Source organism: Chamaea fasciata, unplaced genomic scaffold (genome assembly GCF_029207755.1).
Source record: "Chamaea fasciata isolate MVZ Bird 193981 ecotype frontalis unplaced genomic scaffold, bChaFas1.0.hap1 SCAF_20, whole genome shotgun sequence".
In the NCBI taxonomy this organism is placed as follows: Eukaryota; Metazoa; Chordata; class Aves; order Passeriformes; family Sylviidae; genus Chamaea; species Chamaea fasciata.
Genome location: NW_027094105.1, coordinates 10,795,041 through 10,821,201, shown reverse-complemented (window position 1 = coordinate 10,821,201; position 26,161 = coordinate 10,795,041). Strand labels below are relative to the sequence as shown.

The 26,161-nt window shown below is 51.4% G+C and overlaps 1 protein-coding gene across 5 annotated transcripts in view; it reads right to left on the bottom strand.

Moving 5' to 3' along the window:
* Positions 1-25,759, bottom strand: part of MVB12B (multivesicular body subunit 12B) — a 62,123-nt gene extending 36,364 nt beyond the window's left edge. For 2 of the 5 annotated variants that reach the window (XM_066201226.1, XM_066201229.1), the window contains exons 1-7: positions 20,703-23,573; positions 19,824-19,942; positions 19,556-19,678; positions 14,997-15,104; positions 11,927-12,023; positions 9,412-9,541; positions 9,006-9,128 (exon numbers count right to left, since the gene is read on the bottom strand). In XM_066201226.1, coding sequence (XP_066057323.1) covers positions 9,006-9,128; positions 9,412-9,541; positions 11,927-12,023; positions 14,997-15,104; positions 19,556-19,678; positions 19,824-19,838 — 596 coding nt within the window. In that variant the 5' untranslated portion in view covers positions 19,839-19,942; positions 20,703-23,573. Of the gene's footprint in view, positions 1-9,005; positions 9,129-9,411; positions 9,542-11,926; positions 12,024-14,996; positions 15,105-19,555; positions 19,679-19,823; positions 19,943-20,702; positions 23,574-25,314; positions 25,378-25,709 lie in introns of those variants that run through there. The other 3 variants (XM_066201228.1, XM_066201230.1, XM_066201227.1) reach the window with 3 other exon arrangements.
* Positions 25,760-26,161: the final 402 nt, after the last annotated feature.

Sequence of the window (26,161 nt, the reverse complement as noted above, 5' to 3'; positions counted from 1 at the left end):
AAGCCATATTGACACTTATTCCTAATTTGAATATTTAATTAGGGTGAAGTTCTTCATCAAATTATCACAGAACTGGGAGGAAAGCCTAAAAGATTTAAACAATTACCACTTTAACCCTTACCCAACCGCTCACCTGCGAGCACAACAATCTCTTCCTCCTCTGCAGAGCTGGAACACGATCAGGCAATGTGACAAGACAGTATGTGAGCACTACAAATATCCTGGGAAAGGGGAACAGACACCCAGCATCCCAAAGGGCTTCTCTGGACAGGCCAGGCGGGCACAGGCTTGTGCTACGTGACCTTCACCAGAGCAAAGCTCTTGGGCCACATCTCTATTTCAGCATCAGGTGTGGTTCCTTCCAGGGCTTGCTTTGGTTTGGGGCTCGTTGTTGGTTTGGCTATTTGTAATTGAAGGGCCTGTCCAGAACCATCTACCAGGCTCTTGCTGCTCCCACAGCTGACCTGGCACAGCCACTTGCTCCTGCCTGGGAGGTTTCCCAGCCCAGGAGCTCCTGGGGTGGGGCTGGACCCCAGTGCTGGTCCAGACCTGCCGTACCTCCAGCCCCCCACGGCCATCCTCCCTCTGCACAGCCCTGCCTCCAATCGCTCAAACACCCCTTCATGTGCTGTGTTAATCCAGATAAGAAAATCTCTTTTAATGAGGAGTGATATACTTATGAACTCTCTAGAGTCATAATTAGAGCAAACTAATTGAAGTTGTGTTTTGACACACTTTCCAAATTCACGGGTACTGCATGACATATTCACAACACTACTGCTGCACACCGTGGTGACAGCAAAATCATTAGGCTAATAACACTTATTTGCATTCCGATCATGCCAGCAGCGGCCGTTAAATGCTGCCTCAACCAGCACTCGTTTGCTCTGAAAGTTTCCACTGAAAGATATTAACAGTAATTATTAGCACTTTAGCGAATCTCTGACGTTAAGGAATGGCAACTCACAAGGACTATCCCCATGCCAATTACCTCCCTTTTGAACTGCCACCAGAAGCAGCTTTCCTCCTCCCCAAAGACAAGCAATGAGGCAGTTCGGCACAGTGGGAGGATGATGGTCCTGGCAAGGCCAGGTCAGGGCTCCAGCCCTTCCCTCCACACCTGCAGTCAAACCCTACTGCTCCAGCACTGCCCCAATACCAAACATATTTTTGCTCAGCATATGATAATTTCAAGACAATTCAGAGCAAGTTTAATCACCCTCTTCACTTCACATGCTTTTATTCAGCAAATCCATAGAACAAGTGAGCAGGTGATGAGGAGAACGTTCACGTGCAGGCAAAGGGGATTTGAGGTCTGTGCACATTATGGCCACTTTTTCAACATTTTTGGAGAGAAACTCACATAAAACAGGCCCAGGAATGCCTGACAGTTCCAAACCTGTTATTAGGAACTGTCTGCAGGAAGGTGATGAACTGCTTTTGAAGTGAGGGGGCAAGTACTCATAAAAAGGAACAGAGGATCACAAGAAGTGCCAGATATCAAAGGATGCTTCATAATTCATGTAAAAGTATCAACAATGCACAGCAAAAGCCCAGTGGTAAGCTGGGCTTTAGACCCAACTGTGACAGACTGGGGTGGTACAAGTGGGACACCCAGAGCTGCATGTGAACCATCAGGCAGCAAAGTTTGAGTTTTTTACAACGACCTTCAGAACACTGCTGCAAAACCTGCAGTCTCATGGGAACACCTTTAAAAAAATAAACAAACAAACAATGAAACAAAAAAACCCAACACCAGCAAAACAACCTTACTTTCCATAAACAATGATCATGCAAAGATCACTCCTCATGAAAAATTGAGAACAGAACAATGAAATTTCAAGCTGTAGAAAGCTGAAAACATACCTAAAACGAGTTAATATCAGGCTGCAGCTCTCAAGAAATGTAATCCAACATGAAAGCTTTGCTTATGGAGACTGGAAAAGGCATATCTTTAAGAAAGAAGCTGCTGGGCTTCTGTGAGCTGGCACCAGAGGACCTGGCAACCACCCCCTCTACCAGGAGGCATCTCCCAGGCTGCAGCTTGCAGCCACTGCCACAGCAGGTATCTGTGGTTCCAGCAGTGGCCAGATCCCAGCTACAGCATTTATTCACAGCCCTTAACTTTGACTGTGTTGGGGCACTGATGCCAGAACACCTACCTCATACTCCAAGGAACTGCAATGAAAACCTAAACTGCGAGGCAAGAATCACCTCGGGTAATGGACTTCATTCCAGACAATCTATTCTAATCGTGTAAACCAAATGTTTAAATACTTTTTAAAACCTTCCTGACCCTTTCCCTAAAACAAGCAACATATGGGCTTTGCAAGCATTTCATCTCATTCCAAGCTACTAAAATATCCTGTTTCCTCAGAGTCAATGAGAACGGGAGGTGCCAGATCCATATCTTATAAAAGCCCAATGGCAGGAGAGAATGAAAAAGAGAGTGAGCGATTCTTTCCACATTCAGATCTCCCTGTTTAACTTTCCCAGCTGTAGGAAGGGAGGAGGGCAGCGCTGGGCCCAGTGGGTGCCTCTGCCAGCCCCTCCCCAGGTGCTCACACCAGACATGATGCTGCCCCTCTGTCCGAGAGGAGCAGCCACTGGCTGAACCCACAGCCCCGGCGATGCTCATGAGGGCACGTGATCTGCTGCAGACCAGCAACCCAAAATGTAAGGCCTAATGCAGAATGAAGCTCCTGCAGATTCCTCTACATGGGGATTAATTCAGATCAGAGGACTTGAGTAACTAGGACAGAGCAGCTGCCAAACAACAGAAAAAAACCCCAACAAGTTTCATTTACGCCGCTTGGAAGTCTGAGCTGCAGCCCATTAAATCCTCCCAGGCAGAGGCTGCATCAAAGAGCTGAGACCTGGCAGTGCAAGCATGAAGTGCTTATGAAGTGGCTGTCTCAGCTGAGCAGCGCCGTGTCCCGCGAGGCTGCGGCGGCAGCGCGCGCCTTCCACATCCTTCACGAGCTGCTCTCCAGAGTCAGGAGTTTTCAGATAATGAAGCAGTAGGGAAAAATTGCCAAACAGCAGAAATACTCCAGAAAGATAAATTACACGTGGCGTAAGCTTCCTGGGTTAGGATTTTAAATTCTGTCAAATTAATCAGCGCGAGGAAGCCCAGGCTCCCCGGCCAGATGCGAAGCCCCTCTCCAGACGAGCCCCGTGCCGGGGCAGCCCCACTGCCCTGCAGGGCTGCAGGCACAGCCCGGCCCACAGGGACATCCACGCCTCCCCTGCAAAACCTGTTAAACAAATATTCCACATAAAGACTCATTTGGGAAGAGCACATTGTCAGCACTTTGCCAGTAATAAATAATGACAGTCCAAACACTTTACTAAAAGCAATAAACTCAAGAAGTGTTTTGGAAAATGGTGAAAGTGATTGATTTAAAGGAAATATCTGAACACAACCACATGCACTTCAGGGTGAAAGCACAGATTACAAATCAGCAGTGGCAGAGATCATATTAAATAGCAGACAACACACAAGTTTTAGGGAAAAAAAGCTCAATTTCCCTGCAGGGCTTATTTAACAATCCAGAGCACAGCTTCTCCAAATGGATACCTCCGGTTTGGACTTAACAATCCTATGCTATGCCCCAAAGAAAACATGCCTCCAGAAATACTGCTATAGCAGGAAGAGGGCTCTCTATAAAGAAAAATGACTCTAAGAAGATTGAAGCCTCCTCACTCAGAGCACTCCACAAATTTTTCAATGCATCCTCAGAATCGGCCAAATCCATCAGGCTCCTTCTAATTACAGTTCATGGCTTTCCTTCTCAGCTGCTGCAAGAGACTCTGGGCCTGGAAACCAACCGTACTGTTTAAACATTTTTTCCTCATCATCATTTTCTACCACTAAAACATACTGGACTGTGACCAATTTTTGCACGTCTTCATCCAGCTGAGCTGGACGCAAGCCACACGGCCAGCGCCGCTCCATAACAAATCCTTTATGGGAACCAGACTCTGGAGAAACACGTGCCAGCCCCCCTTACCCACCCACACCATCATGTTCAGATCTGCACAGCCTATACACATCACGGGCTTTTCACCCTTACATTTTGTCTCTAACCACCCCCACCAAAGAGGATCCAGGGAAATACTCCCTCCAGGCTTCAACCTACTTTTTCAGTCTCACAGGGTTTTTAATGCATTGCTGCTGAGATGTGCCCTCAGCCCTTATGACATCCTTGGCTTCTGGTAAGTATGCAATTTAAAAACTAGGAATATTGTGCTGTGTTTCATGATGCAAGTGATTTGAGCATTCAAGCCGCATAATATTTTCAAAATATAATAATTAATAACTACCTTTTTTACTTGATCTTATAGATATTTTCCAACGCAAACGATTGTACAATTAGTTGCAAGTCAGAAGGTGGTTTTACTTTCGAGCTCTCCTGATGAAACAGATTAAAAAATCCAACTCCATCAAGAAAGCAACACTTTGCAGACACCAATGGCAACACTTCTCAGAAGAGTTTCCAATCATACCAGCAACATCCATCCCTAAGTACTCCTTATCTGGCAGCATTTGGTTCAGATGAGGGATTTAAGGCAGACCCCCACTGCTCTCTGGAGGCATTCTGGCCCTCACACCTCCAGCAGTGGCTGCTCCTGGGCAACGGCAGCTTCCTCAGCATTTGGCTTCTCTCTGCACCAGAGGAGAACAGCACTGAAGCCCTGGAACCTTTTCCCTTACAGATGCTTCATAAAAGTCTATTTTAAATGACTTCTAGAAATAAATTATTATAGCTATTTCTAAATAATAGGGTATCTACTTAAAAAACAGGAAAGGCAGAGGGCTTCCCTTCCATCACCACACTGCTCAGAGTCAGGCTGGTGCATCCCAGCCCCAGCTTGGGTCTCCACACTGGCTTGTTGGTGTTGCTTTATGACCTGCCCTGATTGCACATCATCAGCCTGCAGCAGAAAGCCACAGACAGATCCCTTCCCAAGCTTACACCACCGATTTCAAACACCATTAATAAATCAATTTGAAAAATCAGACTTCTCTGCCTGGCAAAGGAATTCCTACATTCCTCAATATGAAGCTCCACTGGGAGCAGGGAACAGGAACAAATTGTTTCCTTTTCCCAAGGAGGGGCCAGCTCAACCAGTGAAAAGGTAACTTGGAGCTCAGAAGGAAAATTCACACATCTTGCTCTTATCCCAGGTGTTTGAGTAGAGGAATTGCTATCTGCGTATCACAGCCAGAGCTGCCCTTCCCTGGTGTAATGCTCTGCCAGGGCAGTGTTTGGAGCCCTGAGCACCTGGTAACACACACCGACCCGCTCCAAGCAGGGAGGGACCCACGGCTGCCAGGGCCGAGCTGCAGCGAGGACGAGCTGTTTGCGCCGGTTGTCAGCCACAGGGGCCGGCCAGAGCCCCAGCGCAGCAGCCACAGCCCGGGCCCGGCTCGGGCGTGGGGCACGACCGGGGACAGGAGCACACGGGGCTCTGCCCCGGCCACCGAGTCGGGACCGGCACCGGGACCAGAGCCGGCACCGGCACCGGCACCGGCACCGGGACCAGCACCGGGACCAGAGCCGGGACCGGCACCGGGACCAGAGCCGGGACCAGAGCCGGGACCGGCACCGGGACCGGCACCGGGACCGGCACCGGCCCCGGCACCGGCCCGGGCCCCGCAGGAGCCGCAGCGGCCCCCGGCAGGGTGGGACGGAGCAGCCGCTGCACAGACAGCCCGGGAAGGCAGCGGGGGAGCTCTGCCCTTCTGAACCTGCACTCCCACCGCTGCACTAACACGTCACAGCACCGCACGGGGACTGCGGCCACAGCTTCCCTCGCCGGGTAAATCATTAACCTTTCGGATGACAGCCTTGCAAGCCAAATGACTGAACGATTCCCGGGGTCAGTGCGAATCTCCCTTTCCAAAACCTCACATCAACAAGCGAAAGTTGTGACTGAATCCTGGTCTCTCCAAGAGGAAGATTAAATGCCTGTGACACATCATCTGCAATCAGAGTGCTCCTTTCCCCAAAGTATCCATCACAGATTGATAACATCCACGCAAAAAGTTAAGTGCAATTATGTCTGTCACTGTAAAACACACTTCGACAGCACTGACTGACACCTTGCTTGCAGCTGACAAACTCTGAGCGGGCTGTTTGAGTGACAGAGGCACAGGCTCCTGCTGCACCTCGGTGAGGGATGTGGAATGTGCTCCCAGGCCACAGGAGCCACCCGGGCTCACGGAGCACCACAGCAGGGATGGAGCCACCACACAGGCAGCTGCACGGCAAGGCGGCTCACTGCTGATCCTGTGTGTACTCACAGCAGCCAAGGATTTGCTCCCAAAACGCTGGAATCAGGCTCCAAGAGGAGATCCTGCTCCAGCCTACTCCAACAGAGTCTGAGGCATGGCAGAGCTGAGCCCTGGGACTCTGCTCAGACACTCGTGACATGTGCTGCTCTCCAAGTCCCCAGCCCATGAACTGGTAATTGTGGATGCACAGGCTGGGTGAAGCCAGGGTGTGCCAAAGGTCAGGTGAGTTACCTGTGAGCACCACCTCTGCCCTCTCTTGATCCAGAATTATTCTACAGCAACTGAAGAGAGCAGCTGAGATACCTGCCCAGCCCAACAGCGGACTCTCACAGTGCCCCACGCAGCACTGCTCACTGATTCTCCCTCACTGCTGAGGTTCAGAACAACCCACTGCTGCTCCTGTCAGGATACATCCACATGGAATAAACAGCAAACTGGCTGCCAGTGTGATCTCCTCTCCCCGTGGTGATGTGTAAATAAGAGATTACTTGTGACTACAGTCTTCCACAAACACTGTGTTGAGTAACTCACCACATTGCTGACAGTGTTAGAAGAGGCCTTCAAGTTGTCTGTGTTCCCTGTAATAATTAAATATTTGCAGGATGCACCTTTATATACATTTCTATTTCTTTAAAAATATATTGGATAATAAATAACCAGAGTAAAAAAACAGACATGAAAGATGCATTGAATGATCAGGCTGGTGGTATAAAAGTTACCTGTAAATCACACTTGGGGTGTGAGAGTGGAGCTGGCTACAGACAGGTGGGTTTTACTACAAGGCATTAATGTAACATTCAATTATTCCACTGCATACTGGCTGGTTTAACTCAGCCAAATTAGAATACATTTTATATTGACTATTTTGACATTTGCTTTATTTGGCAAGTAAAACAAAACTGATCCAATTTCCTTGCAGCCATTGTAAACCATAAACTGCACAACAAGAGGTTATAAAATATATAAGCCTTGTAAACACTTCTTTTCAGACTGTCACTGATGCTTTGAGCTCTAATTTTGGCCCTGCTCCCAACAGCACTGACACTGCTCTGCAGCCTTCCCTGGTCAGCTATAAAGTGACCCTTCTACAATCAGTGATTAAGCACTGCCATTGACATTCTCTTGCTATGGTAATTTCTTTTTTTTTTCTTTATTGTGGAAATCTGCCCAGACAGAATTTCTTGCAGAAGGAAAATGAAGATCTGTGCTCTAAAACCAAGACATCTTTCTCTCTGATCTCACATGACCTGGGCTGGCACCCAGCTTACGTCCATCAGAGCTTCAGAATAACATCACAGGTCCTAGTGGGACAGGCTGGAATCTCCAGGAAGCTGCTGGCTTTTCACCTCTTTTGCCTCCATCTCTGAGAAGCACGACAGCATGTCTGCCTGCAGCACTCCTGACAGTACAGGACAGTAAGCGCTGTGCCAGGGCATGGCAGCTGACCAAGCAAAACTCTCAGTGAAGGAAACACCCAAATGCTTTGGAGAGCTCAAAGAGCCACCACAGGACAGTGGATTTCAGTCTGGGTCATGGGTGAAGGCTCAAATGTACACACCTGCCTTAAGGAGGTACCTAAGAGCTTTTTGGGGAACATGTTGCAGCAGTTCAAAAGCCTAACTCTGAAATGACCTGTAAATCAAGACTCTAAAGGACATAAGCAACTTCCACCCATGTGATATAACAACCTTTGTACACAAACTGAACCTTGGAATTCCTCTCAGCTGTCTCCTTTGAAATTCTAGCTCTCACTAGTTACTGTAATACTGTAAAGGTATCTGCAGAGTAGAAAATGCCTAGTGCAAAAATACACGTACACTTAAATAGGCAAAAGCAGAAAGGGACCTGAGGAGAATGTGCTGTCCCCTGGCAATGGCCTGGCCCAGTCTATGAGCCTCAGCAGCAGGAGCACAATTCACCCTGGGTGCTTTTGGAGCGAATGCCAGGAGTGCAAAGTTCTCAGTTTAATCACTCTCTGGGCTGGTTTGCTGCTTAACACCACCTGGTTTTGTGCAGGGAAATCCAGCAAGTAAGCTGTCAGTACAGCACTACTGGTATGTGAAAGTGTACACACAGAACACACACAGAAATATTGCCTGTAACCCAGGGAGAACAGCCCGGACAGACAGCCCTGCCCAGCAGTGCTGCTGCCATCAGTCACCACGAGATGAGCAGGCTGCTGTGCACGCTCATGTCAGCTGCAGAACTGGAGCTCAGCAGTTGGGTTCAAGAAAATAAAAAACCAAGAACCAGTACTTCAAACCATGAACGGACCGATCCTGGAGATGTGCAAAACCTGTTTCCCTTCTGAAGTCTGTAGAGACACTTTTCCCTCCCTCTGGTTGAGCAGAACAATCGGCCTGGCTGCAGCTCTGGCTCACCCTTCTGAGCCGACCCACACATATGTGTTGGCAGCCACAACACCCTGCATATTTTGAAGCAAAGGAAAGGTACAGCTTGCTGTTCGCCTTCCTCTGCAGGCTTTTCCTTTCTTCTGGCTTCTTTACCCATTTTTCTTTACACAGCAACAGGCAAAGGAACTTCTAAGCAGGCAAATACTCCAACGAACAGCACATTCCCTTATCAGATGGTGACACAATCATTCCATAGCGATGCAGCACCCTGGTCCTGGTTTCCCAGGCGAGGTGAGTAACCACAAGACATGCAGCATCAAGCAGAGGGAGCTGGAATGCAGCAAGCCTACCTTGGCAGGTTGGGAGCGGGCGTTGAGGCGGGCGCTGGGGCGGGAGCAGCCGCGGGCTGTGCGGGGTCGTGGTTGCGCGGCACTCGGCCCATCCGGTACCAGATGCCCATGCTGTTCAGCTCCCTGGGGAACCAAACACAGCATCAGCACTGCCCCTGCTGCACACCTGCACCAGGCACTGACCTGTGTCACTAACGCCTTGGTCAGTGAGAACGAGTGTAATTAAGAAAAAAGGAGGGGTGAGTTAATTCCTACATCAAACTCAGAAACAATTGTACTTACTTGGACTTTTCTAATGATAAGCTTCACCTCTTACGAGCTACTGCTTGGTAATTACAGGAGCACAGGGCCCTTGCTTCCGTACAACTGCATTCATGAGAACAGCTTTGCACTGAAGGGCACTCACCCTATGAAGGTGTACTGAGGAGGGGCCTGCTTAGATCTCCCCAGGATTCGGATATCGCAGATCGCTGCCTCTGTAGAATCTCGAGGGATGAATTTAATGCACAGCCTCTTCTTTCTGAAAGCTACTTCTTCTGCAAAAACAACCCGGAATACAGGGTGGGGTTTATGCCAGATTAGAGCAAAAATGTTATTTATAATCTCTCCAGATATGAAGCAGGTAATTATGGCAGAACTGGTGCCAAAGAACAGACGTATGTCAACAAACCAGGCAGTGCAGTGCCATTCAGAGAGAAGTGTTCTATCAGATGTGTTACTGGCACTGCAATAACCAGATCTCCTCCGGCCTGCTGCAGAGATCAGGTCCCACGTGTGCCCCAGTGCTGCCCCACAGCACAGAACCGCAGGTGACTCTGCCAGTTCCACATGCCTCTTGCACTCCCTTGCTCCTTCCCAGGTAATTTTGCCTCACTGGCCTGGACAGCCATATCTAAACATTCCTCTCACAAGCACTGCCTCCAGGAATGTACCTGGAAGCTTCTGATACAACCACTCAGCTCATTCTGCTACGTGCTTCCAACCAGCCACTTCCAAGCCACTGTGAGGAGGAGCAGGCAGAGCCTGCCATGCAGAGAGGTTGAGTGTAAGAGCTGTCTGTCCAAATCTCACACATCCCAAGAGTTAGTGACATCTCCTGATCAAGTCAGCAGGCACAGAAATGATAGTCCCACCATGTTTGCCCTGGTTGTGTGCAAAGACAAACCAGATTCACAAGGCAGTAAGCGCCAGAACCTCCCACGAGGCAGCTGCACTGCTCTGACCTGTGCTCTGAGGGTGGATGAACACACTGCACACCCTCCCTGCTACGTGTCACAGAGCAATTCCACTTGTCTCCATGTTACTCATCATGAAAAACTCAGGCCTTATCTGTATAATGAATTCTTCAGGCTGTTTACCAGCACACAAACACAACCCACAGCCAGTGCTGGTGCTATCTGTGACCAGAGCTGGCACTGGCACACAGACAAGGATCTGCGGTGCCTGGAAAACAAGGCTTCATCTCACCCTAAGGAGTCTCAGGGTGAGCACAGTGTGGCTCCTGTTTGGATGCAGGCACTTGGAAAGCAGGACAGAAGTCTGCTGATATACTGAAAATCTAAAGAGCAGATGCTGAATGAAAATCTGGAAACAACCAGCAACTATAAACAAGTGCCTGCAAAATAAAAACCCTTCATCTTAACATGAACAAATATCTTCCAACTTAAAATATGCTCACTTCAACAGATGGCAAGCAGCCCTGTCTCCATAGGCTCCTCCTGTTTGGTAATCCACGCCTTGGGAAGCAGCAATCCATTCCAGCCTCTGGAATGTGCTGCTGCACTAGCACCAATAACCACACAGACAGGGCGAGGTGTGCCAATAGAGCATCTGTGCATGCAGCTTGCAGTTACAGTGGTGTTTTCAGAGATGGCAAATACCTGCGTCCCTGAAGTCTGGTCTTCCCCTGCTTTGAAAAAGTAGGGCTTCTGTTTGAAATGCCTAAAGCTGGTTTTAGGAGGCTACGATTTAAGGCTTCCGATATTCTTCTCAGGACCTACTAAGGAGTACTGTATTAAATGTATCAACTGCGAGTCGGCTGCCACTTTGAGAGGAGCACAGAGACACCTGTAACCACAAAGCTAACTCTGAACAAAATCAGTGCCTCTTATTTGACTTTCTCTGCAAAGTACAAAGTATTTGCTTTTGTCTATGTTCTCTTTCACACCGTTTCCTTAGTACAGGCAGCGCCTCTGCTTTAAAGACTGTCACAGTCACAAGTCAATGCATTTCAAATTAATGACAGAGCCCCCTGCCACCTTCCCACCAGGGCTCTCACAGAAATTGAAGCAGCACGCAGCAAGGTCCAGCACTCCCAAGGGTCAGCAGGATAAGCTGACAATTCTACCTCGTACCACATGTGCCCAAGAATTTCCCAGAAGCAGAGGGTGACCCGGGGAAATGGTCTTCAGAGTCTTTCATTTCCAGGCCACAGGTTCCAATAAGAACCAGATCAGAGTGACTGAAAACCCATCCTCATGTGCTGCAGCCCCAGATGAATGATTCCCTGCACAGCAGGTTCATGTTCCCCTTCTGCTCATTCCTAGGCTGGATTTCATCACTGACATGCACTGGGACCAGCCCTCCTGTGACGAGCAGCTGCACACCAGGCACAGCACCACTCCTGCCATCCTCTCAGGCTCCATTCCCATGGGGCTTGTCCCCTGCCAGCCCAGTGCACAACACAGGGCTGCCACCAGACGTGGCTCCAGCTGCTGCTGGCACGAGTCCCAGGGGAGCTGAACACACTGTTCTGCTCACTTAGATGTGGCAGTGAAGCAATTCTCCCTTGCAGAAATGAGGACGGTATTCCCCCTGGAAGCTGCACTTGTGCCCTGTGTCAGCAAGAACAAACATACCCGACCCCCCTCAGCACTTCCACAAGCACTGGCAGAGTGGGATGAGGAACAGATGTAACTTACGTGTATCAATGGTCTCCTGGATGGGCATGAAGCCTACAGGCAAAGTGTCCTTGATATCAATCAGCTTCATATCAACCAAGACATTGCCTAAATGACTCTTGGGAGAGAGAAAAGAAACAGTCGATTATGACAATGTCACCAAATTAAACCCCAGATCTTCCCACCTGCTGAAGCCTGAGATGCCTTTGGAGATGGTAAGAATGTACCAAGGCAACCCTTACAAGTGTCCTCTGGGCAGGAACCAAACACTGGCTGACTAGGAGATCCTGGGCAACTTTCAGCATTCAAAATCCTAACACCTCATCCACTGCCATACTTCCAGACCTTGGAAGCACAGCCAAATTCCTCCTTTTGTAGGCACAGCAGTTCCAAGTACAACTTTCACCAGCCCATCCACTGAGCAGTTCTTACACACTCTACATCTACAAGAGCAAAATGACATTTCCGTGACAGCAACAGCAGAAAGCATTACAGGATGATGGCTTATGCACACATAGCCAAAGTTATTACATGCATTAGCTAATTAGTACTGAATAGACAGGGTTCTAGCTCCAAATGCAGCACACTCCAGAAGCACAGGCCATTTGGAACAACAAACTTCATTTAGAGTCCATATGAATTCTGAACTCATGCCCTGTCCTATTAATCAAGGCTTGAAGAGCTCGGAGCTCAATTCAGAGTGACAGCCTCCACAATGGTTTGAAGACCAGATTTTCTTTGCAGTTTTTGATAAAACCAGCAGTGCTACCAATAATCTGGGGTCACGTAAGAAAGAAGAACACACTTTAGGTACTGCACAGTCTTTATAAACAGAAACACAATACAGAACAATTAAAATTTCATCGAAGCCATCAAACCATGCAATTGAATTTTACTGTTACTGGTTGCAAAGTACCCCCTTTAGTTTTTATCTGGCAAGAGTTTTTCAGAAGAACCTGTACTCTCTGATTATTTCACCAAACTACTTACAAAATACTTAAATTTGTAGGCTCTGAAATAAGGGGAGGTCAGGCCTGAGTTTATTTTTGGGAGGTCCTGCATTTTATGGTCAGCTCCTCACCAGAAGGGCCAGCAGACACAAGTGTGGCACACATCCTCTGCTCACATGAAGAGGTCAAAGCCAGCAGCCCCCACATGCCTCTGACCACCCCTGTCCAGGGCATCTTGGAGCAAGCAGTGCTGGATGCTGCCAAGCCTCAATGTGTCAGTTAACACGGTCCTGGCACAGCAAAGAGCAGACCAAGTAGTTGCTGCTGATTCATCTTTCATGTTTTATTTATTTAAGCTGTCTGTGTGTTACATCAGTGGCAACTTTCTGCTGCTCCTCCATCAGCAGCAGACAGGAAGGAGAGGTGTCCCCAGGGAGCTCCTGCTGGAACCCTGGGAGTCAGCTCTGCCATGTGCACAGGAGAAAAGGGGACAAAGCCCCCAGTCTGTGAGACCCACCATGCAGGGCCCCCCACACCCAGACACCGCAATGTCCTTGTAACTGGCAGATACTGCAAACTGCTGAGAATGATGATTCTGCTAAACAGGCACTGCAGACTGACTCTGCTCTAACACAGATATCTGAAGTGTATTAACTCTACTAACTACAATATGTTCTTCAGGAGAAAAGAGTTCCCAATGTTTTGCTAAACACAAAAGAAACCTCCGAATGGTAAAACTTCCAACCCAAACCCAGCAACACATCAGCGTCCAGGGGAGAGAGAGGAACCTCTCACATCCCTTCCTCCCAGATGAGGGAACTGAGGCCCCTTAGCCCCACATGCCCCCAACAGGGAAGCACATCATATATCCCATGTGGCCAAGAGGACTGAGGGAAGGGGAAACTTTTGCTTTAATTTATGCCTCATCAATATGAAGAAGGTACTTCCAAACCATGCCGAGCCCAGGGTTCCTGCCAGAAGTCCAACAGGCACCACCTGAGGGTATTTTCACCGTCTCTGCAGCCAGCAGCTGCTCCTGTCCTGTAATTATTTCTGACAACTTCACATTTCAGGTAGCCACAGACAAACCTAATATTCAAATCAGCACAAACCTATTTAATAGCCTCCCTGCCTATTCCAGGGCTGCTATTCCTGCAACTGCACATACTCAGGGATGAAAAGCACAATTACTGTCCATCCACCCCGGGAAGCGGTATTTCCCATAGCTCTGGAGCTTTACTTTAATCTAGAGGCAGGCAGGGAAGCGGATGGAATAAAGGTCAAATGCTGGGAACTGGCAACCCCCAGCTCCGCTGCCAGGAGCCGTGAGCAGCCCCTGAAGCTGCCATCACTTTTCTGTTCCCTCACAGTGAAGACATGAGTACAAAATGGTACTTCCAGGCCCTGCCAATTGAGTCGCCGTGAATATCCAAAGCACGACCAAAAGCAGGATTACCCACTAGATGGAGTGCATTCATTGCAGAAGTCAACAGTTCCCCCAGAAAAAAAGAAAGTTTTCACACTCGCCTCAACCAAAACCACAGCAGAATGCGTGAAGCTCTTGCTGCACAGTCTCTCCTCTCCTCCAGAGCAAGTGTGGGCAGACAACTGCTGCTAAGCACGAAGTAACTCATACTGAATAGTCAGACCAGATTACAAGAATGCAGTCACATATGCACAGTGTGGGCACATTTTCAAGGATCAGCACCATAACCAACAAAGAAAGCAAGCTAATCCTGCAATAAAATATCTGTGATGCCCTTGGGTTCAGAAACCAACATTTCCTTCACCAACACCACCTCCATTGTTTGTTTCTCGAGGAATTTGGGTTAGACATCAATCAGGCCCATGAGTGTGCAGCACCCATTGCTGCAGCAGGAAACGAGTGTGAGAGGCTGCTGAAATGCAAACGTTCCCTTTTGTGCTTCTTTTATTGCAGAAGATTTTGTCAGCAATTTCTTTCCATGAGAAACAGAGACAAAATGCAAATATTCTGCCATTGCAGTTTGCCTCCTTACTCACCAGAACTCAGCAAAAGGCCTGCTTGAATTATAATTGGCTCCATAAAATGATTCATCTTATGGGTAAGAGCATACCAGGCACAGATGCAAATCATGCAGGCACTCAGCAAACGGACTTACATTTTCTTTTGAAAACGATCTGGTGAAGCACAGGTACCGTGTGACCTTGGATTTAAATAAGCCATCTTTCCACAGGTCAGCATCCAAACCATCTGCTGTTTGTGCAACCTGCAAAGAAGAGACAGAGGGAGAGGGGAGACATGTGAGCCAAGATAAAGTTAATACATGTGCAGTACTTCTTCCTCAGACCTCTCCTAATTAACAGCAGCCCAAACTTTCACAGCACCTCATTAGTTTCTTCACAAGGTGCAGTGCAAAGAACTTTCAAGAGGAGGTATAAAAAGAAGTTCTAAAAATGCTGTCTCTCAGGAGACCCTTGATTAAAGATGCTCTGACAAAGGCTACTCTAATGAGGAAACTGCAACTTCAGTTACAGTCTCCAAACAATAGTTTGGAGAAGTCAGCAGATTGAGGCATTCATTACCACCCTCCACACAGGGGCACACTGGGCCTGCTGCGAGGGTCCATGAAGACAGAGCACAGAAACCGACCCATCTCAGGACTATTTTTGTGGAAAGACATCAAGGAATTCTGGCTCCCAGGTCAAAAAGCTGCCTCCAGCAGGTGGGGGAACCCCTGGTCACTGGTGGATTTTGGCAGCAGTGCCGCAAGCAAGGACACACCCCGCAAATGTCCCTCTCCAGTGGAACCCCACATGCAGCTGAACTGATGGCACATGGTGCTGCTGGGTGAGGAAACAGACCCTGGACCCTGCACAGGAGAGAGAGCACGACGTGCAGGAGAAAATCTCACTTTGTGCTGATTCAGGGAATGGGAAGGGGGCAGCACCATGCACTGGGGAAGGGCCCCACTCTCAGCACCTGAGCACTCAGCATGCACAGAGAAAGCTGGTAACAGCCCTGGCCCCAAAATGTTCGTTGTCGAGTAAGAGAGGAGGCAAGAAGGCAAACTCAAGGAGAAGGTTAGAAGAAACAAGATTACCCCATCAGACTTAGCACCCAGCTGTAGACTCCAGCGTGGTCTGAAGCTTCACAGAAGCTGAACTTCTGCCTAATGCCTCTCAGATGGGGCAAACTGCTGCACTGTGGCTCTTGTAATCACACCGAGTGAGCCCTTGGCCCCAGAGCAGCCTGATAACAAAGAGCTGACACTTGGCACTTTTGCACCCATGTTTAGTCGAGCGGGAACTCGACTAAAGTTCCAGGCACAGGAACCAAGAGCTGTGTGCTGACAGGGCCTCCAATTACCCCGAGTGCAGCAGAGAGACAAGAGACAGTCTGATCAAAGCAGCAAAGTGCACTGACTGCTCCCCGAGTTTTGGCAACTGCTGCTCACAAGCCCCAGCTCAGGTCAAGCCACTGTACAACACACACAGCTTCTGCGTTCAGGCCTCTGCAAAGAAACATGTCTGATTTTTAAACACCCACATTTTAGAATAGGAATTTGGTGAAATTTTTTGCTTATTTGAATTCCTTGAATTCAAATCTTCCCTGAACTGCTAATTTGGGAACACGTAAAATCCACATGCATCTTCCTCTGTGATGGGTAAGTCAGTCATGGTGAAAAGATATTCAGGAAACAGTCTGCTTGGGAAAACTGCTGGTATAAAGGGATGGTAAGCTTGAACTCCAAACCTGGAGAATGTAAGCATGAATGAACTTGTGAGAAAACTCATGGGGAAAGAAAACAGAGCAGTATAAACAGGAAACCTCTTGCATCACCTGCTGGGCTCCAAGCAAGGAGAAGCCCCTGCAGCTCTGGAAGCAGTCCTGTGCCTGACCAGCACGCCCTCAGGACAGGAGCCAAGTGGGAGAGGCCACAGCAGACCTGGCCAGCAGGACAGGCACTCCAGAGCCCCAGCCTGCCCAGTCCTGCCTTGGCTGAGAGGCAAGGAACGTGTGAGACAGAGGATATGGCACCTGGCACTGAGCACGCGGCGCCCTGGGCACAAGGAATGGTTCTTCTCCTCATGAAGCTGGGGGAGACACTCCTCACAGTGCTACAGACAGATGGACTTGGCAGAGCGGCCCCCCAGCACACACAGGGTGACCTACCTGCTGCACAGCAGTCAGAGTGGGGGTACTGCTCCCAGTCAGGTCTCTGGCACGCGAGTCCTTTAAACCTCCTGCCCCACAGGGTGATCTGCCCCTCTGGCAGAGCCAGGGCTGCTCCTGCTGGGTGAGCAGCTCGCTCGGGCACTGCCCCAGAGCAAACCCCACCAGGGAGCTGGTGCTCAGCCTGCAGCAAAGAACACGGCTGCACAGGAACCACACCTCCCTCCTTCCCCAGGCTCCTGCCTCCCACCTCTCCTCCCCACCCAGGCACTCGGGGTCCTGCCAGTTTGGTTGGATTTTCAGGAATCTAAGTTCAGACACACTCTGTATATCTTGGCAAAATCAAGTCTCTGATGCTTTGCTGTGAAAAGGCCTGGCCAGTTATTACAAGTGCCTGCAGTGCATTTGTGTACTAAGCAGACACAAAAGGCAATAGAGATTATGGAGTAACTGAAGTCCTACAGTGGAAAAAAAGGCCTCTGGCCCATTTTCCAAGACACCCCCCCATGCACTGCCACCTGCCAGCTCCAGATGGGCAGTAGGCTGAGCCCTGGGGCTCCACGTGAACCTGGGAAATGGACCTGGACATCTCTAGGCATTTAATTTACACCTGGGATGAAGCACCCATGCTCCTGGAGATTTCTTTTAAAGAGAACAAAAGGGAAGATAAAGTTGTTAATTGGAGAAGGATAAAAATGAAAGGGAAACTGGTAAAGCCTATAAATAACATAGGTGTCTCAGAAAGAGCTGGTTACTTCACTACAAAACTTGAAACCATCAGTGAAACTACATGAGGAAATACTTTTCCATGCAACTCAGAATCCACCTGTAGAACTGAATGCTGCAGGACGAAGTAGTGACAACAGAGCCATTAGATCCCTAAGGAGACTACAACCTCCCAAGAAACACCACAGTTAATGCTTCCCAAAAGGTGAGTGTGGCTCTCCTTTCCAAGGAGGGCTCTAGGCAGCACACCTCTCAAGGCTTTACAGCACCTGGCTGTCTGTGTCTCATTAAGAAATTGCATACCTGCAGAAACACAGACCCCCAGACCACCCAGGTCTGCACATTGCCCATGTCTCAGAACAGGATTTCTCTGCTGTGCCGAGCACTGCACTGGTGCACATTCAGGTTCCCACTGTCAGCTGGGCCAGCACACTGCAGGGCTGGCGTGGTGAGCGTGTGGCAGCCGTGCTGGGGAAGGACAGCAGGCACTGCCCACGGCTGCTCCAAGGGCACACAGTGCCCCCGTGCACAGACAGCCACAGCAAAGGCAGCTCCTCGCTGTGCCCTGAGGAGACAGCGACCCACATTCACCAGCATTACACCACCACCATAATTGGATTAAGCCACAGGAAGACTCTTTTATCTTGTTTAGTTTAAACTGTGTTAGCGCTGCATCTCCCCATTAAGCCACAGGCAGGCTATCTGGGGTGAGCGCTCTCTCTGCCCAGCCATTTAGGCAAAATGCAATTCTGTTATCACAAGTCTCACACTGTCCCGTGCTTCTTTATCAGGGCAAGCAGCTAATTACACAGCCTGGCTCACACAGGTAATGAGCACTTGGAAAAGCACAGTAAATGTAAAAACCTCCCAGGTCTTTAAGGAGCCTTTTCACAATTCTCCCTTTGTGTCCTTACTTCAGCCTGATCCATTTTGTTTCTTCACACTGAACAAGGCATGCAATGATCCAGAGCTGAAGAGGCGTGAGCAAAGCCTCCAGTCAGCTGGCTTCCACTCCCACCCATGCAAGCTGTGTGGCTCTGGAAACCCAAGGTGTGATGTAGCACAGTTGGAGCAGACACATAGAAAGGCAAGCAGATGAACTACAGACCAAATCTTTCTCTATAGATCTCTGCAAGGTCAGTATTTTATACTTCACAGTTTGGGACACTGATCTATGAGTAGAAACATCCTGCTGTTGGTTACACAGCAACTAATCCAAGGAACAAGCAGCTGTTGAACAGTGACCTCCCTTTATCTATTCACACATTTATCTATGCTGTATCCAGCTGCTTTCTCCTGCTGCCAGTCTCCTGCCAAACCTTAGTTTAGAGGTTTGCATTCTGCCCATCAAAATCATCCTTGCAATTTCAGCTGTATGCAAAACTCTTTGATTCCCTTTCTGGAGCTTCCCATCATCATTGCGCAGTGCTGATATGTGGGATTAAACAGCTGATGTGGGATCCATTTATTTAGAGATATAATTTGAACAATACTTAGGACTCCTTCAGGATGAATGTTACTAGGATTATTAAATTTGCTTGCCACGGTGGCCAGCTATTTCTGTAAACCCTTCCTGCAGGAAATTACGCTCCTTCGGAGTGGCAAAGATGAAGTGGCAGATTTTCACCCACTACCCTCGGCTGAAGGAAAGCACTAAGTGCAGTGGGCTGAAAGGTGTGCAGCTGGCTCCCAAATGACTCCTCACAGCACAGCTGGAAAGCGTGCCCTCCCTGGAGGAGATGCTGTTCCCGACAAAGCAAAGCCTCACCACCGCAGAACCGAAGCACGAAGGGCAGCAGCTCAAACAGCTCCACTTACAACATCGTATCCAGTGGGAGCTCGGCTCCGGGAGGCGACCACCCCGACGCCCGTGATGGGATCCATGGGCAGCTCGGGCAGGGCGTCCGTGAGGTCCCGCACCTCGGGCATTATGGACTGCTCCTGGAAGAAAGCAGCAGAATTAAAGGGCTGCTGGGCACCTCACCCCAGCAGAAGCCAGAGAACCAAGAGCACACACGCATGCCACAGTGCCTGTGCTGACACACCACAGACGGCCAAGGTAAACAGAGGATTAGGCCAGACACACCTTCTGCACTTTCATTTGCTTTTGATAAGAGGGTACACTTGTGCAATGCCAAATAGGTTAGAAATTTGGGCTGGCAGCCTCTGAGACTCATTTTGTTGCTTCCGTGGGCTGTTCTCCATCTAGCAACAGGAAAACCAAAGTTCAGTCCCTTCTCTCCCAAAAAGAGAACAAATTTCATCCACAAGTTAGGCTGGTTGAAGCAGCTCTGTCATTTGAAACAGCAAGAAATCTGCCCCTAATGGCTTTATGGGGAGGTTCCCCATCCACTGTGGGTGTTAAGACATGCTGGGGGCTCCCCCATGAGCCGTCAGTCCCATCACACCCCCCTCAGCCAGGCTGATTTCAAGGAGCAGCACAGATGTCTCTGGCGCTGGATGCAGGCTGCAGGGAGCCTCAACACCAGGGAGCACAGAGGAAGCACAGGGTGGGCTGGTGCAAAGCAGAGAGGCCTTGAGGAGGCCTGAGCATCTTCTAGAAGAGACACATCACCGAGAACGTCAAGGGAGGGAGATATGCAAAAAGGACAGAAGCAGGTAAGACCAACTAATTTCAGAGGGATGCTGCTGCAGGAAGCAGGAGGAGAGGACAAGAAAGGGGCTGATAACAACCGAGGTGAAGGATGGGGAAAGGTGCCACTGCCTCAGCATGTGGTCTTCTGCAGAGGCAGGCAGTTAAAGCAAGTCTTCTCTGGCTTTCAGGCAGGAATGCCCCAGAAAACCGCCCCCCACGCACCCCAAGACAAAAGGGCAGTGCTTTGTGTAAACAAGCATCAATGTGCACAGCCAGACAAGCCGTGAACCAGAGCTGCCTAATTCAGTTCCCTCCTCAGAGCAATCAAACCCCAGCATTTCTAGGCCATTTAGATGGCTGGTTACTTACTGCTTCTAGAAAAGGCAGAGGTGAGTACTGGTGCCAGTGGGACCTGGGTTTATACTTCACAATGCCCAGTCAGAACAAACATCGTGCTGCAGGCAATAAAAAAGAGCAAGTCTGGGCCCTATGTAAATAATAATAATGTCACATGAACAGCCATACTACTTAAGGAGTCCAAAACAACAGGTGCTAGTGACCACTAATGGTGCAAACACTATTGCTGATGAACCAGACAGAGGAGACATCTCTGCTTTAGCACCAGGACACACATCCAGCACACAGAGCAAAGCAAACCCTCCTCACTCCCAAAGCAGCTCAAACCTTTGGCACAATGGTGAGCACAGCCTGAGCCACAGGGGCTCGCCCTCCTCTCCCAGCAGGCTCCCGGTGCCCAGGGTGGGCAAGGAGCACAGACCCTGCTGCAGGAATGCTGGAGGCACTGGCACAGCCATGAGTGACCCTGTGCCACCTGTGCCACCTCACAGCTCATCCAGAGGCCTCACAAATAATGCAGAACCTCAAACATACGGCAAGGAATAAACATAATGTGAATTAAACAAAGAGCTTACAATCTGTTCTTCATGAACGCTTCCCGAAACTTCTTCAAGTAACTCAACAGTGTGGCAACTTGTTACTACATATTGGGAGGAGCTGGGAGGTAATGAATGCTGACATAAGCTTCTCTTAGGCCATTTTGAACTGAAATCCAGGTGAGTGATGATATTCCCCAGCATGCTAAGAGCACCACACGGCAGGTTCCCACAGAGCTGCCGCTGCACTGCAGGGAAGCAGATCTGCCCACACTGTGCCTCCAGCCTCCAAACACACCCTGATGAAGTGCCTGCTGCTGAACGCTGCCCAGGCCCTGTCTCACCACGCCGGGGCCTGCTGCAGGAAGGTCCAACTGCCCTGGCAGGAACCTGAGCAGCTGCCAGGTCAGCCTGGGCAAGGCTGAGGACACGGGGGTCCCCAGCACCAGCACAGAAGGAGCTCCAACTGCAGCGTGTGCCTCCCCGCCAGCCCGCTGGCACGCTGTCCTCAGCACAGGAAGAAGGGCACCTTTGTGGTTGCCCTGTGCAGCCCTGCCCGTGGCAGGGGGAGGGGACACAGCATCAATCCCCACTCTGTGCCGGCTCACACAAAGCCCCTCTATGGCGCCGTGCTGGGCATGGGGCCCTGCCCGGCCGTGGTGGACACCACGGGGTAACACTGCAGCACCAGCACAGGGCCCCCGGCAGCACCTGCTGCACAAAGGGCACCCAGCTGCCCCTGCCCAGAGAGCCCAGCACCGTCCTCTGCCCCTGCCCGCAGCCGACGGACGGCACAGCACCGCAGCCCCTGCCCTGCAGGCAAACCTACCGCGGCCACTGCAGCGTGGCCAGGCTCTGCCACACCAGGCCAGCCGCTCTGGGCACCTGCCCGCTGTGCACGTGGCACTGAGGATGCACCTGGAGCGGCAGAAGTCAGTTGCGCACTGGGATAAATGTTTTTGTGAACTCTGCACGGGTCAGAGGGGAGTCTCCGGCTGGGCAATCGCAGAGATGATTAGTTACGCTGCGCTTCTCCGCGAGAGCATCAGCAAAGTTTGGTTTTCTTCTACTGTGCCTTTTAACTTAAAAATGAAAAAACAAACAGTGAAAGAGGAGGATAAATTAAGGAGCGGGATTCTATAAATACCTCTATTAGGCAGCTTGTTATTTTAATTCTCTTTAGCAATGTGAGTTTGAGCTGCATGCCCACCTACCATCACAGTGGCCGAGCACTCAGCCCAGGATGTGCCCGTCAGCATCCTGCAGAAAGCTGCCTGTGCCCAACTGCTCACTGCAGGGTTATTCCGGGAACAGCCCAAAACAATGAGAAGAACATTTTTCCCATTAGTTGGGAGCATGCTCCCTGGAAGTTGTTTCAGCTGTGGGGCCAAATCCAGTCCCCAGCAGCCAAAGGAAGCCGGATGTGAGCTCTGGGGCAGGAAGAAGATTCAAAACACTGTGGGGCCGCCCAAACAAAGCCAGTGGGGAAAGAATGTGTCTCTAACAGAAAAACTCCCTGTGCATCCTGCCAGCACCAGCCCCGAGCAGCAGAGCAGAGTGGGATGGTTGCGGGACAAGATGGACAGGATGCACTCTTGGACAAGCAGCCACCACGCTGCCAGCTCTATCCCGAATCCTTCCCAACCCAGACATGCCCCAGGGCAGGAGGCGTAGTGTCCCGGGGATCCTGATGCCCAGCTGCAGCAGAGGCCTTCTGGGACTCTGCTGGTTTCTGGCACAGCCTTATTCCCACAACCCATGCCTACACTCACACAAATTCCCCTTCTGCCAGCACTCCCATGTTTGTCTATTTATAGCCTTTTTGCTTCTTCTCTCCCATTTCCTTGTTAGCTCATCCGCCTTTATTAGTTTATCCTAGGCATACTTTTCTGCTGGCTCCACTGAGGTGACTGACCACACACAGCTGGGCTCTGGCTGGGACACACATACAGCAGAAGAACCCACTTTCAGAAATGAATGCATTATTGTGAGTTTCTAGTCCATTTTCTGCTCTCAGTGCTCCTTTTCAACAAGTTCAGCAAGTTCAAGAGCTGTTGGGTACATGACCAGATCAGGCCTTTCAATGCATTTTACACAGAAACATCATGCTGCCAGCAAAGCAGGTCAAGCTCTGAAGTTAAATAGCCAGGGACTTAGAGGGAGAATGGTGTTATTGTTTCTTCCTCCAACTACAAGCCCTGCACTTTGACACTGGCTTGCTCTTCCCACAGGCAGAAAAGTATGAGCTAAGGCAAAGGTGGAAAAAAACCCCCGAGCTACCTGACTGCGTCCCTGCAGTCTGCCAGAAGTGGTCCCACAAACCAAAGCACACACGCCGCTCAAACCCTCGGCCTGTCACTCCACCCCTGGAGGAAGGTGGGCAGCACTGCTGGCACGAGGCATGCCGCTCTGGAGCGGCACTGCTGCAGCTCTCCCATGCACTGCTCCAGAGCCGCACTGCTGCAGCTCTCCCACGCACTGCTGCAGCTCTCCCATGCACTGCTCCAGAGCCGCACTGCTGCAGCTCTCCCACACCTCCCACCACGCCTAGGAAGCGGACAAGGTGCCTGCCAGCTTTCTATTTCTGTTCATGGAACAGGACAGAGTTTCAATCAGAACAAGAGCCCGCAGTGGCAATCAGCACCAGGGCCTTGGAGGCCACCATCACAAACAGGAAGAATTTCAGTGTCACATTTCACCACCATCGAAAGCATGCCTGGAATCACCCCTGCACACAGGCTCCCTTAGGAGACAGTTGCCCTGCACCAGCTGCAAAATCGACTCTTTGTGACTGAAGGGAATGGAAACAGGAACTTAAGCAACAGAATGAGCAAAATCGAGACCCTGTATTGCTTCACAGCACTTCTAACTATGGGCACACATTGCTGAAGAGTGTCCTGTTTCAAATCAAAATAGGTTTCCATACACAGATGACCTTGCACCAGGCCAGGAAAACTGAAATGACATTCAGTTCAGTTATTTCTATCTTGGCAGAGCTATGAACAGGTCCCTGGGGGCTACCAGCACCCTTCAGCCTGGGATTCGCTTTGTCAGAGATGCACGTGGTACAGGAGTGAGACATCGTCAGTTTTATCTCACACCTCCAGAAGCTCAAGTTATGCCTTTGTCTAGAAGGGAAGTCCATCTCAGCCAAAAATTACAGGGATGACGCTGCCAACCTGCTGCACAACACACAGGCTCCCTAAAGAATAGATGAGCACGTTCTCACTCAGTTAAAATAAAACACAAAATGGGGAAACCCAAGCTTTAGCCTGGGCGGCTACACACCTGCTGACACCCCGGCCTGCGGTTTCAGTGTTACTGTGACCAAGCCGAGAATGCCCCAGCCCTGGGAACATGCAGATAACACTGAAGACTGGTGGACCTTTGAAAATCTCTCCAGAAACCTCAGAGAAAGCTTGCAAGCCTGCGTGATGCAAGGCACGGGTACTTAAGACACAGGGAGCTCTGTGTCGCTGCCCCAGCCCGGCTGTAAGAAGCCAGCCGGTGTCACACCTCCAGCCACGCACAGGGCACAGGTAAGACACGGCAGTCAGGTAGGCCCGTGCTACAAACGCAGCAAAAGACCACATTAAACAGAGGTGGGTTTTCCTATTTCTTCTAACCGTCATCAAGAAAAATTTACAGTAAATTCCGGCGCGGGTCAAGGTCACCGGAGCTCTACCCCAAGGCTGGTACCGGAGGCCGTTCCCGCAGCTACCCCAGCCCCGGAGGAACCGCGGGGTCTCACGGAGGCCACCGGGGCGCTCCAGCCCGGGCCCGGGTGCCAGATCCCCGCGACAGCGGCCCCGGAGCCCCGGAGCCCCGGCAGGTCCGGCCCGGGGGCTCGGCCCGCCCGCCCCGCGGCCGTGTGAGCGCCGCCGCCTCCTCCCGCCGCTCCTCCCGCCGCGCCGCGCCGAGCCGGGCCGAGCCGCGCCGCGCCGGGCCGGGCCGGGCCGGGCCGAGCCGGGCCGCGCCGGGCCGGGCCGAGCCGGGCCGAGCCGCCGCCAGAGCCCGGCGGGCCGGGGCCGGGGCCGGGGCCGGGGCCGGGCCGGCAGCGGGGCCCGGCGGCCGCGGGGACACTTAACTGTTGCCCGTGCGGCGGGCGGCGGGTCGCGGCTCCCCCGGCGCAGGCAGAAGCAGCTCCTCATCGCCCGGCGGAGCCGGCGCGGCGCGGCCCGGCGGGGGGAGCGGCGGCGGGGGAGCGGCCTGCGGGCCCGGGCGGAGCGGCGCGGGGCGGGCAGCGGAGCGGGCGCCGGGCAGGCCCGCGGCTCCCGGCCCGCGGCTCACGGCAGGGCTCGGGCTGGAGCGCCGCCGCCGCTCCGCGCCCACCGCGGCCGGACCGCGGCGCGCAGGGCCCAGATCCCAGATCCCAGATCCCGCCCCGCCCGGCCCGGCCCGGCCCCCGCGCCGCCCCGCGACCCCCGCCCCGAGCCCCGAGCCCCGGGCCCCGGGCCCCGAGCCCGGCCCACGGGACACTCACCGCGCCCGCCGCGCTGCGCTGCCTCCGCCGCTCCGCCCGGCCCGGCCCGGCCCCGCCCGCGGCCCCGGGCACCGGGCACGGCCCCGCGGCCACACCTCGCCACGGCCCCGTCCCCGGGAACGGGCAGCGCCCGGCCGCGCTCCCCCCGTGCTCCGGACAGCTCCCGGGGCACACGGGAGGTGCCTGGTGGGAATGGCCGAACGGTTGTGGTTTGGTCAAGGTAATCTCCTTCCTTCTGAAACGGGCTGCAGCCAGAGGATGGGCAGAAGCTGCTGTGGGCTAAGGAAGGGCAAATGGGGGCAAACGAGCTGGTTATCTTCTCAGGAAGTCCCTGGGATTGGGAGGGATGAGTGGTTTCAGCAGCTACCTTCAATTCATTAATATATTTAATTCTCTGTCTCATCATGGCCTGAAATACAAAGATATGGTCCAACGTGGTCAGGGTCTGCCTG